This window comes from Pongo abelii, chromosome 10 (genome assembly GCF_028885655.2).
Source record: "Pongo abelii isolate AG06213 chromosome 10, NHGRI_mPonAbe1-v2.0_pri, whole genome shotgun sequence".
In the NCBI taxonomy this organism is placed as follows: Eukaryota; Metazoa; Chordata; class Mammalia; order Primates; family Hominidae; genus Pongo; species Pongo abelii.
Window position 1 is genome coordinate 7,122,465 of NC_071995.2, and position 16,963 is coordinate 7,139,427.

The window sequence follows — 16,963 nt, forward strand, 5'->3', positions numbered from 1 at the left end:
AATTTGTAATCTTTAGTTATCCATTTACCATAAGATCAATGTGTTTAGCTGCAGAAATTTTAATGTTTGTTAATAGGGGGTTATCCTGGTCCATAAAGGGAGGGAGAGGAGGAGGTGTTACCTAATATTGGGTCCATGGACTACATAGCCTTAATAAAATCTATAAAATTTCAAAACACACCTGGCTTCAAGGATTATGGATAAGGGACTCTGGGTTGGATCTGAAGAGGGGCTTGGTTGTGGGGTAGAATTTCGATGTTTGGAAGGGATGTGGAGGGATGTTATGAAGAGGAAGCCTCACGCCAGACCACCTTGGGTCTTGGTGTAAGTCATTATCAACCATTACATTTGCTTTAAAGCAGAGATGACTTGCATTTCTGATAACTACTTTCTGTTAATTCGTGATTTACACACATTTGGAGGGCTGGACTTTCTGGGTTTGGTTTTTTCCCCTGGTACCAATCCCCGCCTTTTCCCACAAATCACTTGACTTCCCCGAAAACTCAGAAACACACCCTTTGGCTGAAAAATAGCATTAAGCAATCGGTGAAATTCCCCATTCCTCCTTTCCCCACTGGAGCCCTGGATAGAGGGCTCTCAGGCCTGGGAGGAGGACGCTGTCCTTGTTTCAAAAGCAGAGGGAGCTCCAAGATCAAGGCTGAGTTTCCCTGTGTCATGGTCTCCCAGCCCCCTCTGTTAGATCAGGGAATTTCAGACATGCACACTCGGTAGGGAATCTTATGAACAGAACCCGGACAGGGAGGCTGGCCGGAGGTTCCTGCAGAGGGAGCGTCAAGGCCCTGTGCTGCTGTCCCTGGGGGCCAGAGGGGTTGCCCAGCATGCCCACTGGCAGGAGAGAGGGAACTGACCCACTTGCTCCTACCAGCTTCTGAAGGTAAAATCCTTACAAACAAGGAGCAGAGCTTTGATGGAGGAAAAAAGAAAGGCAGAAAACTTCATGTAGGAGGGCTTGGGGCAATGATAGAGGGCTGACAAAGGCAGCATAAAAAAGGCAGAATATAGACAACCTATTTCTCTTAGGCTCACCCCATCCACCCCTAATTCACCCCCACTTCACCCCTTTACCTACCGCTGTTTTCAGGGTTAAAGCAATTTTGGCAAGACTTTACTAGGAACTGTGGGGAGATAGCTTGTATTTTCAGTAAGTTGGCGGTGGGGGGCAGGGACAAACCCCAAACAAACTCTGGAAAACGAATGTAGGAAGTTTTTATGTTCCTTGTCATTTGGCTGTCCCTTTTCTCCTTCCTCACGCAACTCTGTCTCAGTGGGGCAGCACTTCCTTCTCAGACCGCTTGTCCCAGGGTCCCTGCCTTCCCTTAGTGAAAGAAGCTCCTGCCTCCATCCGTGGGCGTTGGGAGCATCAGCGGAGATGCACGCAATGATAAACAGCAGACAGGGCTGCTTGAGGAGATAAGGAGATCATGGTTAAAGAAGAGGGGCTGTCCTACATGGATGGTCATGATGCGCCAAGACTGCTGAAAACCTGAGTGGAAATGGGAGCATTGTTCCCGAGGGCAGGAGAGAGACTGATACTGTGGGGGTGGGCTGGTGGAGGACAACAGAGGAAGAAGAAAACTGGGAGAAAGTACTTGATTCCTTTGGAGAAAAATTAGGAGAAAATCCAGAGAAGCAATGAGGGAAGGATACAATTTAGCTATAGTCTAGAAAGTTAGTCGAAGTTGAACTAGGGAGAGTGTGAGGGGCCCGTTGCCATGTGGCGATGTTGGTGATATGGCCCTGTGTGTTATCCCTTTGAAGGTGACACTGAGCCCCAGGTGACGCCGCACCACCAAAGAAGGTGCCTGTGTTTGTCAGACAAATACAGCCAGGCCTGCCACCCCTTAGGCTCCAAAGTCCGGAGGTGCAGAAAGCCAGGACCAAGAGACAGGCAGCTCACCAGGGTGGACACATCGCCAGAGATGTGGTAAGTGATCAAGGGTCCCTGAGATTACACAGACTCCATTCCCTTCATCTTCTCAAGAAAAGCGCTCATGGGCCAGGCATGATGGCTCACGCCTGTAATCCCAGCACTTTGGGAGGCCGAGGCAGGAGGATTGCTTGAGCCCAGGACTTTGAGACCAGCCTGGACAACATAAGGAGACCCTGTCTCTATTAAAAAAAAAAAAAAATCAGCCCAGCGTGGTGCGTGTCACCTGTGGTCTCCGCTACTCAAAAGGCTGAGGTGGTAGAATCACTTGAGCGCGGGAGGTCAAGGCTGCAGTGAGCTGAGATCGCATCCCTGCACTCCAGTCTGGGTAACAGAGTGAGACCCTGTCTCAAAAAAAAAAAAAAGAAAAAAAAAAGAGGACTGTTGTCTGAAGCCTGGATTTTGGTTTGACCTGGGCCTTTTCTTTATTCCGACCTAAGATTCTCCCCCATGGCCGATTGACTGCCTCTCTTCTTCCCCCTTTCTTCTGCTTCTGGCAAATAGCGCGTTCTGTCCTAGGCTACTGGTGCCTGGGTCACCCGCCAATCTATGACTCTTTTTTTTCAGGTGCATTGTCCTGTTTTCCCTTTTGGCGTGGGTTTATGCTGAGCCTACCATGTATGGGGAGATCCTGTCCCCTAACTATCCTCAGGCATATCCCAGTGAGGTAGAGAAATCTTGGGACATAGAAGTTCCTGAAGGGTACGGGATTCACCTCTACTTCACCCATCTGGACATAGAGCTGTCAGAGAACTGTGCGTATGACTCAGTGCAGGTATGTTATAAGCACAGAAAGAAAAGAGATGGAAGACCAGGGCTAAGGCAGTGGAATAAGGACGTGGGAGGGAGTGCCACCTGTACTCACAGTGAACTGGAGTCAAGTCCTAGGGGCATAAATGTTCTATTCTCTGTCCCTTCTCTTACCTCCATACCAAAATATTACCCTTTCCTAGATTTTTTTTTTTTTGACTCTTCTCTTAGATAATCTCAGGAGACATTGAAGAAGGGAGGCTCTGTGGACAGAGGAGCAGTAACAATCCCCACTCTCCCATTGTGGAAGAGTTCCAAGTCCCATACAACAAACTCCAGGTGATCTTTAAGTCAGACTTTTCCAATGAAGAGCGTTTTACGGGGTTTGCTGCATACTATGTTGCCACAGGTAAGGCTCACCCTTCTGCATGTGCCTTATTGACCCAGCTAAAAGATTAGAAGTGAGAAATCCACTGAGCAACGCATTGAATGAGGATTCTGTTCGTAATTCTTACAAAAAATGTTGACTTGGCCTGGGTCGCTCCATAAATCACTTTTGTGAAATTCAAATGCATGATCATATCTTAGTGGTGATGATGATAATGGTAATAACACATATTACAGAATAAACAGTAATTTATTGAGAGCCACCGTAAACTGGGTATGTATTGGGGATTGGGGATTTTTCCTATTTTAACACAATCATCACTTTAATCCTTCAAGGTAGGCATTATTTGCTCCATATAAAGATGAAGAAAATAAGGACTAGGAAAGTTAATAACTTGCCAAGAATCACACAAGGAATTTGTAGTATTTAAACCCATTCAATATATGGCATTCAAACCTTCAAATTCTGGGTACTTCTGTATCTCTCTCCAGGTTAAAATGAAGCTAGGACATCTCATAAAGCCAAACTATTGTTTAGATTGACAGAAGGACCAACATCATATAAAGCAATGAATGTACTGATTCCTCCCTGCAGAAAGCATCGTCATGATGTTTACCTTGCAGAGTGTCATCCCTAGAGCTGAAACACTCTGTACATGAGAAAAGTCAAGGATCTGTGATATTAAGAGCTGCCTAGGCCGGGTGTGGTGGCTCACACCTGTAATCCCAGCACTTTGGGAGGCTGAGGCGGGTGGATTACCGGAGGCCAGGAGTTAAAGACCAGCCTGGCCAACATGATGAAACCCTGTCTCTACTAAAAATACAAAAAATTAACCAGGTGTGGTAGTGCGTGCTTGTATTCTCAGCTCCTCGGGAGGTGGACGCATGAGACTTGCTTGAACTTGCTTGAAAAGGTGGAGGTTGCAGTGAGCCAAGATCGCACCACTGCACTCCAGCCTCGGTGACAGAGTGAGGCTATGTCACATACACACACACACACACACACACACACACACACACACACACAAACACACGAGCTCCCTTATAGCTGTGTAGTGGTAGGGCTCAACTCTGGAATCATATGTCAGAAGAGTAATATAGAATAATACTAGCCTGAAATGTGATCCCTTGGGGGATCTTTAAGCAATAGGCCTTTCCTAATTTTTCTTACCCTTATGGTTTTGGGAGTAACCTCATTCTCCCTTCTTGGTGTTTGTTCTTGACCTCAGCCTCTCTCTACTCTTTGTAGACATAAATGAATGCACAGATTTTGTAGATGCCCCTTGTAGCCACTTCTGCAACAATTTCATTGGTGGTTACTTCTGCTCCTGCCCCCCGGAATATTTCCTCCATGATGACATGAAGAATTGTGGAGGTGAGCTTGGTGTTAAGAGGGTTGCATGTTCCCTGGGATTTGGAATGGCTGAGGCCTCAGAAAGGGCTTTATCCACCCTTCCAACTTCGATTAGGCCAAGCCTTCATTTGGCACTTCTTCTTTTTCATTTTAGAATTTATTTATTTATTTATTATTTTTAATAATTTCAATAGTTTTGGGGGTACTGGTGTTTTTGGTTACATGGATGAGTTCTTTAGTGGTCAATTCTGAGATTTGAGTGCACTTGTTTTGTTACTTGAGCAGTGTACACTATACCCAATGTGTAGTTTTCTAGCCCCCCTTTCAACCTCCTCCCACATTGAGTCCCCAGAGTCCATTATATCACTCTGTATTGGCATCTATTCTTAGTTACTCATAAGCTGAGATGAAGCCACAAAAGGGAGGAAGATAAGACTACAGGGTAAAGTTAGTTAATTGGAGAAGAGAGATAGATGCCTGTAAAGAGTCTACTGGGGGCTGTTCATAACCAGAAAAGGCTCCATCCTAAGCAAAGTGATGGAAACCTAACAGGGATTGTGTATTCCTACTGATATGTATTGCATGTGTAATTGCTCCATCCCTCCAGTTAGGGCAGGGGTCCCAGGTTAGTTTGAATGAAGGACTCTCAGTTTCTGAGAGAAGGAATCATAGAATAGTGCAGGAATTCGTTTGCTTGACCCTGTATTTGATTCTCCCTTTCTCTTTTTCTTCGTTAGTTAATTGCAGTGGGGATGTATTCACTGCACTGATTGGGGAGATTGCAAGTCCCAATTATCCCAAACCATATCCAGAGAACTCAAGGTGTGAATACCAGATCCGGTTGGAGAAAGGGTTCCAAGTTGTGGTGACCGTGCGGAGAGAAGATTTTGATGTGGAACCAGCTGACTCAGAGGGAAACTGCCTTGACAGTTTAGTTGTGCGTGATGGTCGATTAATACCCCTACCCTCAACTTACACAAAGAGATCTCTCCCTGAAGATAAAGAAATTTTTTTTGAGACAGTGTTGCTCAAGTGGAGTGCAGTGGTGCAATCACAGCTCACTGTAGCCTTGACCTCTTGGGCTCAAGCAAGCGTCCCACCTCAGCCTCCTGAGTAGCTAGGCCCACAGGCGTGCGTCATCAAACCCAGCTAATATTGTTATTTTTATTTATTTATTTATTTATTTTTTACAGAGATAGGGTTTTGCTATGTTGCTCAGGATAGCCTGAAACTCCCAGCCTCAAGCAATGCTCCCACCTCGGCCTCCCAAAGTGCTGGGATTATAGGTGTGAGCCACTGCACTCAGCCTGAAGATAAAATTATCTTTTCTCCTGACCTTTATTTTCCTTCTTCTTATTTTATGTGACATTTAATGCCTCTCTTATTTGTATCTCCCACTCCCCAATTTACCTCTTTCCTTTAGTTCTTTCCCTCTTCTGATTTCATCATTTTGTTCAGTTTGTTGCAGGAGATCAGCAATTTGGTCCTTACTGTGGTCATGGATTCCCTGGGCCTCTAAATATTGAAACCAAGAGTAATGCTCTTGATATCATCTTCCAAACTGATCTAACAGGGCAAAAAAAGGGCTGGAAACTTCGCTATCATGGAGATCGTGAGTAACCTAGAAGTGCCTCTTTGGTTGGTGATACCAAAGTCCCCAAACAATGTGGGAACAAAGCAGGTAGATGATCCAGGCACACTGGAAGCACCTGTGATCTCAGCTACTGGGGGAGGATGAGGCAGGAGGATCCCTTGAGCCCAGGAAGTAGGAGTTTGAGTCCACTCTGGGCAACAGAGCAAAACCTTTTCTCTAAAACAAAACAAAAACAAAGCAACAATAATTTGAAAAGCAGATAGATTGTTGTTCTGATAGAATCCTGAGATACTTCACTTCTTCAGGAAAATCTAAACCAGTCAATGGTTGCTAGAAATGCCACAACCTCTAGTAATCCTTTAACTAGACCTGAGAGTGCAGACAGCTTGGGGGTGGTTAGTTGGTAATGCCATATGATTTTAGACATCTGCTGTATTGGAATGTTAAGCATCAGGATTGAGGACAACTGGATGATTTTAGAAAGTGTGAGAATGATGTAAATAGAATGAGAGTCTTCAACTATTTAGTAATTTTTTTTTTCCTGTCCCAACTTCTGTTCTTTCAAGCAATGCCCTGCCCTAAGGAAGACACTCCCAATTCTGTTTGGGAGCCTGCGAAGGCAAAATATGTGTTTAGAGATGTGGTGCAGATAACCTGTCTGGATGGGTTTGAAGTTGTGGAGGTAAAGTACCATCTTGGCTTCTCCCCAATCTCTGGCCCCAGATCAGGACGAGCGGACTGAAATTGTCCAGTTGTTTATCCAGTGTATGTGTGTGATCAAGGTATAACACCTTTCCCATGAACACAACAGCTTAAGATCTGTAGTTCTCCCTTGTGAGTCATGGAGCTCCCTGGCCAGCTTGGCATTCTCTCTGCCTTCAGTCTTCTTGGGGAAGGGGAGTTGACACATTGGGGCAAAGCTTTCTGTCAGCCTCATCTCCTGGGTGCTTTGGGTCTGCTAAGATGTTCCCAAGCTTCTTGTGGTGAGGACTCCTCATTGATCCAAGGCCAGAGATCAATTCCAGTTTTGATTTTGGTTTCCCATATCTCTCTTCAGAAATAAGTGGTGATGTTTATTATTCTCCAGGGACGTGTTGGTGCAACATCTTTCTATTCGACTTGTCAAAGCAATGGAAAGTGGAGTAATTCCAAACTGAAATGTCAACGTACGTGTCTCTTCAAAGTGGAAGTCTTTCTTTTTCTCTCAGAGAGAATGGAAAGATCAGCACATCAAAATTCAAATGCATGGTTTCCTCTTAGGCATGTGAGGGAGTGGGTTGGGTTTTTGAAGGGAAGCCAGTCATGGAGGCTTTTCTAGTCCCAGCCCCACATCTGGTCCCAGGCCAACTAGATCGGCATATTTCTTTCCAAGAAAGGGGCTATGGGATAGGTCGAGTTAATAGCCCCACGTGGGTGCATTTGTGGCTTCCACTGGGCCTTCACCAATCACTGAGAACCAGGCTCTTCACTACGGCTTTCATGGGGCCATCTGAATTGGCATCTCAGCGGGCGAGGGAGCTGAGAGATGCCAGCTGGGGAGGATGGCCACAGAGAGGCTGGTGTGGGGAGGTTCATCCCAGGTGTGCCTGTGGATATGGGATGGGGAAGCAGTGAGGATGAACCTGGCCCCATGACTCTTCCTTGGAGGAAGTGGCTGTCCTGACCATCACTCTCCTTCCTTCGTCTGGTAGCTGTGGACTGTGGCATTCCTGAATCCATTGAGAATGGTAAAGTTGAAGACCCAGAGAGCACTTTGTTTGGTTCTGTCATCCACTACACCTGTGAGGAGCCATATTACTACATGGAAAATGGAGGAGGTGGTAGGTTTCTTCTACTGGAGAAGAGACAGAGAGAGTGAGAAGGTGTTGGAGGGTGGATAGCATAATCTATCTGTGCCAGAGAGAGTTTGGAGACAAATGAAGGCAAAAGGACAGACATTGTTCATCCCCTTGGCTTCATCCAAAGATACAGTTTTCATCTGGAGCAGGGCACGTTCAGGGGAGCATCAGTCACAGGGAATCATAGAGGTCACCAACTGAGTTTCACAGCTGCAGCAGGAATTCCCCTACAACATCCATTTCATGGGATTACCCACCTTTTGACCAGTTATTTCATGTAAAACCCACAGGAGCAATGCCTTCAGCTTTAAGTCACCAAGCTACACTGACTGGCTTTCTTGATGTGGAGGCTTTGGTTATGCTAGATGAAGGGCTGGATGAGATACTATACGTTCTCTGCATTGCTTTGTATTTTATTTCCCCACTTTCCCAATGCCTTCTTTCCTTCTGCTTTGGAGATGTTCCCTTTGTCTCCCCAGCAGGCTAGAGGCCTGAGGGATTTTTTGGAGGAAGATATTTTTTTCTGGCTGATTTAATCTGATTTACTACTTGAATCCTAGATGAGCTGAGGCTCTGAAGGAACGGGGCAGGTTGTTGGGGTAGAGGGGAATGGAAGAAGGAAGATGTGGTGGTGAGTGTGGCCTGTGTTCTCTGTGCTATTCCAGGGGAGTATCACTGTGCTGGTAACGGGAGCTGGGTGAATGAGGTGCTGGGCCCAGAGCTGCCGAAATGTGTTCCAGGTAAGGAGGGCTGAGGCTTGGGGAGAGATGATAGCCACGGGTGACTGGGAGTCACCTTCTGAAAGCAACTGTAATCCTCTTGGGAAAGGACTGAACAGTGACCTGCCAGAGTCCAGCTCAGTGAGGTGGCATTATCACTGTGCCATGGGCTGCCAGGGCCGTGGGGAACCTCCTCAGCTACACTGAAGCCAGGCCAACTGGAAGGAAATAGAAACGTCAGCCAGCGACAGTTGGTGTCTGGTAATGTAGCTGCAGTGAGAAGATACAGAACTGCTAAAAACAGGGCCTGAAAGCTGAGAGTGAGTAATCAACACTCAGAAACAAGACTAGCTAAATAGCCTAGTTATTATATTAAAAGTTTATAGGGCAGCAAGATATAGAGGAATTCAAGGAATGAGGAAGATAAGAGTTGGGTAGCAGAAGGCTGGGGCAAATCCAGTAGGATAAAAACCATCCTGGGTGTTACTGAGAGCTAAAGACCAAGCTGATTTGTTCAATTTATTACCTCATTCATGTCCGTATAACAGCCCTGTGAGCTAGTTGTCATTAGTCTTATTTGACCGGTGAATGGGTGGGGTGCAAGTTCGCAAGAGTTAGCAAGTGGCAAAGGCAAGCTTTGAGCCCAGGTCTGTCTAAGTTCACAGCCCATTGTGCTCAACTTGGAGTCCCTCCAGGCTGTCTAGTAAGGGATTTAGGTAAGCAGCTTCACTTGAATCCAGTTATTAGTATAACTGAATGGTAATGGCACCAGTCACTGGGAGTGAGAGGTCAAGGCCAAAGAAGGGACCCCTCTGTACTTCCTAGGCTGACCTGTGGTTTACCAGGAGGGACTCAGGTGCAACTAGGACTCCAGTAAAGAAGGTGATTAAAGTTTGATCTGGGCATCTGAAGAAGGCAGAAATCTTCCCTCCTCCACCATCTGTGTGAGAAAAGGGTTTCCAGCACTGGCTCTTGGTTGGGCACCAGCCTCACATGCCGAGTTGGGAGGTGCAAAGGGGACCCCTGCCTCCAGAGGGGCTGTGAGTCGCACTGTGGATATTGTGAGGCACTAGTGCATCTGGACTCAGTGATTCACACACTGCCTCCGTTTAACTGAGCTCTCCCATGAGCCAGCTTATGATGTCAGCAAAGCGGGATGTTTAGGTAAGGCCAGAGTGGGTCAGGTATTGAGATTGTTGACCAAATAGGGTTGACTATTTTGTACTAGAGAACCCTGCAACCTAGCAGGTAACATTATGTGAGTGGTTGGAGGATTTGCAGGAAGCCAGCATCATTTCTTGCTCCTTCCCTGTGTTGTTTTATTCCTTCCTAGTCTGTGGAGTCCCCAGAGAACCCTTTGAAGAAAAACAGAGGATAATTGGAGGATCCGATGCAGATATTAAAAACTTCCCCTGGCAAGTCTTCTTTGACAACCCATGGGCTGGTGGAGCGCTCATTGATGAGTACTGGGTGCTGACGGCTGCTCATGTTGTGGAGGGAAACAGGGAGCCAACAATGTACGTTGGGTCCACCTCAGTGCAGACCTCACGGCTGGCAAAATCCAAGATGCTCACTCCTGAGCATGTGTTTATTCATCCGGGATGGAAGCTGCTGGAAGTCCCAGAAGGACGAACAAATTTTGATAATGACATTGCACTGGTGCGGCTGAAAGACCCAGTGAAAATGGGACCCACCGTCTCTCCCATCTGCCTGCCAGGCACCTCTTCTGACTACAACCTCGTGGATGGGGACCTGGGACTGATCTCAGGCTGGGGCCGAACAGAGAAGAGAGATCGCGCTGTTCGCCTCAAGGCGGCAAGGTTACCTGTAGCTCCTTTAAGAAAGTGCAAAGAAGTGAAAGTGGAGAAACCCACAGCAGATGCAGAGGCCTATGTTTTCACTCCGAACATGATCTGTGCTGGAGGAGAGAAGGGCATGGATAGCTGTAAAGGGGACAGTGGTGGGGCCTTTGCTGTACAGGATCCCAATGACAAGACCAAATTCTATGTAGCTGGCCTGGTGTCCTGGGGGCCCCAGTGTGGGACCTATGGGCTTTACACACGGGTAAAGAACTACATTGACTGGATAATGAAGACTATGCAGGAAAATAGCACCCCCCGTGAGGACTAATCCAGATACATCCCACCAGCCTCTCCAAGGGTGGTGACCAATGCATTGCCTTCTGTTCCTTATGATATTCTCATTATTTCATCATGACTGAAAGAAGACACGAGATTTAAATAGAACTTGATTGTTGAGACGCCTTGCTAGAGGTAGAGTTTGATCATAGAATTGTGCTGGTCATACATTTGTGGTCTGACTCCTTGGGGTCCTTTCCCCGGAGTACCTAGTGTAGATAACACTATGGGTGGGGCACTCCTATCTTGCACTATTCCACAGGGATACCTTAATTCTTTGTTTCCTCTTTACCTGTTCAAAATTCCATTTACTTGATCATTCTCAGTATCCACTGTCTATGTACAATAAAGGATGTTTATAAGCAAATTTTGTCTGACTTTCCTCATTCCACACCAAACCCTCAGAATTATAGAAGGGGAATGGGATGAGAGGGCTGTTATGTCACTGAAATTGGGCATCCAGCAACTAATATTTAATTTAATTGTCACGAAAACAGGGAATTCAGCTTTTTTCTCTCTTCCAAATGAGATTTACTGAATATTGTGGGTTAGTATGAAGATCGCCAGTGTAAGGCATCACATTCTGCTTTTTAAACTCATTAATATTTACCTGGCCAAAAAAAAAGGAAGAAAAGAAAAATAAGAAAAAAAAAAGCTCATTAAATCTCATCTGGTGCATGGCTCACACCTGTCATCCCAACACTTTGGGAGGCTGGGGTGGGAGGATCGCCTGAGCCCAGGGGTTCAAGACCAGTGTGAGCAACATAGGGAGACCCTGTCTCTACAAAAATAAAAAATAAAAATTAGCTAGGCATGGTGGTGCGTGACTTAGTCCCAGCTACTCAGGAGGCTGAGGTGGGAGGATCTCTTGAGCCCAGGAGGTCAAGGCTGCAGTGATCATGCCACTCTACTCCAGCCTGGGCAACCAGTGTAAGACATAGTCTGGAACAAAACAAAATAAAAAACCCCCACCTCATTCAGAAATCATGTAGAATAGTTTGAGTTGGCTGTTTAAGATCTTCTTTAAGTATAAATTGTTTCAATATGTCAACTGAAAGTTAATTTTCCTCTAATACTCATTGTATCATGCAATATTATGACAACAAAAAAGAAAAACTAAAGAAATTGAGCATGCTCTTGTCTGCTTTCCTGGTGGTTTTGATCAATTTGTGACAACGTCTTCATTAGACTGAACTCTGTACCAAGATGACATAGCAGAAAATCTCGGAAAGGATGGACCCCAAAACTCTCCCTTCTATTTTCTAGGGGAAGGAAAAGAAAATATTCCTCTTCCAAAAGAATGATTAGTGATGAGAAATGACTACAGAATAGAGACTTAGCATTTTAAAAACTGAAGATAGGAGAACTATCTTAGGACAGTGGTTGCCCTAGTAGGGCGTCTTAGGAAAGCGGAGGTCTGAGAAGAAGAGCTGACAGGGAATCTGACCTGTTCGATGTGACACGTGGCTTTCAGGAGGGCAGTTTTTACCAGAAGCCAAAAAGGGGTTGTTTGGGCCCATCGAGAATGGACTTTGATATTCCATAGACCAAGAGGGCTAAATTCAACAGTTGACCTTAGACCGCAGGGTAAACACGATGAGGTAACCAGAAGAACTCTAATTGTAGGGCCTGAAGAATTGAAGGGAATTACAACAGGGAGCCTCTGGGAGGATTATATGGTCAACCAAGCAGCATAAAGTCACTGTGTCACTCCTGAACTGTATGCCTCATAGCCACCTTCTCACACTTCTATCATTGCAGGAGCAATGGAGTTGACAGTGTGCCCTGTGTGAGAGTGTTTCCATGAGAGGAGGATTCTTCTAGAGATAAAAAGGCATTGGAGAAATATTAAGATTTAGAAACATGATCTGTGATAGAGATATTTTTCTTCTTTTTTTATACTTGGGGCAATAGCAAAAAATTAACCTGGAATCTGACAAGTAACAGAAAAAGGAAGTTCATCCCTTTTGGAGAATCACCAGTCCATTTGGGTTCTGCCCTTGCTGATGGGCTGAGGTATCGGTGAAGAATTTCCCTCTTTGCTGCCACCTTGTACGGCGTGACGGGAACGGGCTTTGCATCGTTGACTGTGCTGCAAGATCATTTCTCTGGGTGAATGGCAGGGAGAAGACCTAAATGAACCATGATCAGAGACTTCAGAGCTGGGAAGAGCTTGTCATCAGGTCCTAGAGGGGCTAGAAAGTCATTCATTGTGTTTAAAGGGTATCCATCGTAGTACCTTGCAAGTTACTTCGGAACATATGTCCGCTTCATCTGAAACCCAGCAAAAGAGGTAGCTTTTTAAAGAAGGTGAATTGTCACTTTTCTTTGGTCAGAAGAAAATGGACTGGTGGGTCAGCAACTCATGCCGGGGAGGGAAGACAATGGCCGGTGGTCAACAGGACTTGAACCTACTTGAAACTGGACCAGCCCAGAAGGGGCTAGAAGGGATCCTGGGACTCTAAAGTTTCCTTTACAGTGACTGCTAGAGTCAGAAACATATTCTGTGGAAATGTGACTTTTTTCCTGCATATTGGTTATTATTTTAAAGATTGAAAATATGAGGCCGGGCGTGGTGATTCACACCTGTAATCCCAGCACTTTGGGAGGCCAGGGAGGATGGATCACATGAAGTCAGGAGTTTGAGAGCAGCCTGACCAACATGGTGAAACCTTGTCTCTACTAAAAATACAAAAATTAGCCAGGTGTGGTAGCAGGTGCCTGTAATCCCAGCTACTTGGGAGGCTGAAGCAGGAGAATCACTTGAACCTGGTATTGCAGTGAGCCGAAATGGTACCACTGCATTCCAGCCTGGTCAACACAGTGAGATTCCGTCTCAAACACAGACACACACACACACACACGTATGTACACAACACAGCTTTATTTAATCTTGATCAAATCCACAAACTCTGCCATGGTTTTTAAAATAATGATGTAACAAAACCCTTTTTCTTTTGACATATTCACAAGAAGTTGCAAAGTTAGTACAGAGAGGCACTGTTTCCCCTAATGGCTACATCTTAGGTAACTACAGTACAATAACTAAACCAGGAAACTTATGTTGGTACAATGTGCACGGGCAGTTTTATGTTATTTTACTACATTGGAAAGTCATGTAAGCACCTCTGCAGTCAAGATATGAAACAATTCCATCACTACAAAGATTTCCCTCTTGCTACATTTTGTAGTCACACCCTTTTATTTTTTATTTTCTCTTACAATCATGAAAAGACACATTGGAAAGATCCAGCTTCTCTCAGTTGTCCTAAGAGGAAATTGATTTTGGGTATGTCCACCCTTGAACCAGAGAAAAGCAGAGACTGGACATATTGAGGGAGATGAAGTTGTGGTAACAGGAACCACAATGGGGGAACCCCCCCAAAGCAAAACCTACAGGGAAAGTCTCTGATGGACCTAGTTTCCTGAATGGAAGCATCTGTTTTAAAAAAATCTCTCTTCCTCTACAAGGGACTACAAAGGACACAGAAGACCTGCAGCTGCCAGGAAGGCGCTCATTCTAATTGTAACCATTGTATTCTGCCTCATCTCCAAATGGGCTATTTGCATTGTGTATCTATCTCCCTTTAGGTTTAATGTGGAAACAAATCATTTCTTTTGTCTTCATTGCTTAAGGACTGAGTGTGAAACATTTTTGGCATAATATGCTCAGGTTTTTCTGGGTGTCTGCCTATTCATGGGTAAAATGAAAATGTTTCTTGATCTCTTTTAGATAGAAAGCAAGAAGAACTTAAGGTTTTTAACAGAAAAAATCAAAGAGGATGGCTAGAATAAAAATGCACAGAAATAGGGCCGGGCGCGGTGGCTCACGCCTGTAATCCCAGCACTTTGGGAGGCCGAGGTGGGTGGATCACGAGGTCAGGAGATCGAGACCATCTTGGCTAACACGGTGAAACCCCGTCTCTACTAAAAATACAAAATTAGCCGGGCGTCGTGGCGGGCACCTGCAGTCTCAGCTATTCAGCAAGCTGAGGCAGGAGAATCGTTTGAACCCGGGAGGCGGAGGTTGCAGTGAGCCTAGATCACGCCATTGCACTCCAGCCTGGGTGACAGAGCGAGCCTCTGTCTCAAAAAAAAAAAAAAAAAAAAAAAAAATCACAGAAATAAAAATTCACAGAATAAAAATGCACGGAAGCAGGGATGAAAGCAAAAAAAGCACCTGAGCACCTAGTTGGGGGAGAAGTCAGGACAGCAGAGAAGAATCCTGGGGCCACTGCAGGTGAGTGTGTCCGACCTGAGTAGGACTGAAGAAGACCCAAAAGGAAGAATTTGATCTGCTCATAGGGCCAAGCAGAGGCCGGTTGTGTGGGGCAGGGCTGACCCCAAAAGGCTTGACAGAGACCCCCGAGGAGAGATTTTGGAAAACACTGACCACCTAGGTTGGACCTAGATGAACTTTACCTGCTCTGTCACATAATTGTGGCATAATTTATGTAGAATTTTTTTTCCAGCAATTTATGAAGTTGTCTGTGTTTGCCTTAAGTGGCCCTAAGCCTTTCAGGTCTCTTTTCCCAGTCCTTGGTGGCTTGCCTCCGTTTTGGTGTCCTGTGTTGTCCTCACTGTCATCATCTATCCTCTGAAAATATGATTTTTTTTTCCTGCATGCCTGTTATTTTCCTTCCTGCCTTCCCTCTCTTCCCTTCCCCTCCCTTCCTCCCTTCCTTCCTCTCTCTCTCTCTTTCTTTCTTTCAGACAGGGTCTCACTCTGTTGTCCAGGCTGGAGTACAGTGGCATAATGACAGCTTACTGCAGCCCCAAACTCCTGGGCTCAAGGAGTCCTCCCACCTCAGCCTCCTGAGACACTGAGACTGCAGGCATGCACCACCACACCTGGCTAATTTTAAATTTTTTTGTAGAGACGGGGTCTCACTATGTTGCCCAGGCTGGTCTTGAATTCTTGGCCTCAAGCAATCCTCTCTTCTTGGTCTCCCAAGGTGCTGGGATTGTAGGGATGAGCCACAACATCTGGCTCTTCTTTGGTTTCAATGTGCTCACTTGACATAATAAAACCCTGCCTCCTCTTGCCTCAACTGGTACTGCTGCTAGTGGCTGGGGGAAAACACACAAGCTCACACAATTGTCTCAAAAAAGGTGAGAATGTCTCACAAAAGAACAACTGTCTCCCTTTTAATTGTTGGCCATGAATCTCAAATGAACCCTTCATGCTCCCAGGCAATCAAAATTCCCTAATCCATTCTCAATCCCACTGTCCCAGATGACTATTTCATTTCTTCTCTCTTCTCAAACCCCTGAAATTCTCCATGCTCATTCTCAGCTGATGACCTTATTTTCTACCTCACCAAGACACATGAAACCTAGAAGAGAGCTTCTACCACCACCACATCTACTGGAATACTGGCATCTGTTCCCTTACACTCAGCTGGCCTGTGTGTTAACTTATCCATTGGTGACTTATCCATGCTTCCAACTCGATTCCATCTCCGCCCCCGCTCCCATCACCATTTCCCTCCCTATTGTGTAATTCCTATCTGTATGTAAACATGTTGTAATTCCTCTAAACTTAAGACAGACTTCTCTTGACCACAATTCCTCCAACAGCTTTCCCTATTTATTTGCTTCCGTTTGCAGCAAATTCCTTCAGATAATTGATTATACCCTGTCTCCAGTTCCTATTCTCCTGCTCTCTCTCCAACTCTGCTCTAGCTTTCCCCCTATCATTCCACCATACTGTGCTTTTCTGGGTCACCAATGACTCTGACATTGCTCCATCCAAGGATGGATGCTCAGTCTTTATCTCCACTTCCATGCACTTTCTTTCCTTGGCTTCTGAGTACTGAACTCCCCAGGTTTTCCTCCTACGTCAGCGGTCACTGTCCCGGTCAGCCTGGGCCCCACAACAGAGGCGAGAGCCTCCTGCATTCTCTTCCCAGTGCCCTGTGGGGCATGACGGTTTCCAGGCTGGCAGGTGGCATCAGGCACTGTTCCCAGGCCTGGTGATTGCCGGGTGGCGTTCCCTCTGCTGATGTTATTGGGATTCTCCCCATCCCCAGGTAATTTTCTCACATGTGAGTGCTGAGCAGTACTCAGTTGAATACTTGTGGGATCCTCTGAAGACCCCTGGCCATCTCTCTGTGTACCTTTCTCCTCCCTGATCCTCAGTTCTGTGACCTCCAGGAGCCTTGGTCTCCTGGATCTGGGGCTGTGTCTCCTCAAGTCAGGGAGCTGACTGAGTCCTACCTGGATTTCTCCTTCT

General features: G+C 45.8%; 1 protein-coding gene across 2 annotated transcripts; it reads left to right on the top strand.

Annotated features, from left to right (window-relative positions):
- The first annotated feature begins 558 nt into the window (after positions 1-558).
- C1S (complement C1s) lies at positions 559-11,095 on the top strand. Of its 2 annotated transcripts, none has more exons than XM_002822843.6 (12): positions 559-895; positions 1,780-1,945; positions 2,516-2,723; positions 2,930-3,107; positions 4,335-4,460; positions 5,177-5,376; positions 5,898-6,051; positions 6,600-6,715; positions 7,121-7,199; positions 7,725-7,853; positions 8,537-8,611; positions 9,924-11,095. In XM_002822843.6, the coding sequence occupies exons 2-12, from the start codon at positions 1,941-1,943 to the stop codon at positions 10,718-10,720; spliced, it is 2,067 nt and encodes a 688-aa protein (XP_002822889.1). In that variant the 5' UTR covers positions 559-895; positions 1,780-1,940; the 3' UTR covers positions 10,721-11,095. The 2 variants fall into 2 exon arrangements, with proteins under 2 accessions (XP_002822889.1, XP_002822888.1); XM_002822842.6 differs by having other exon boundaries at positions 701-895; positions 1,867-1,945.
- Positions 11,096-16,963: the final 5,868 nt, after the last annotated feature.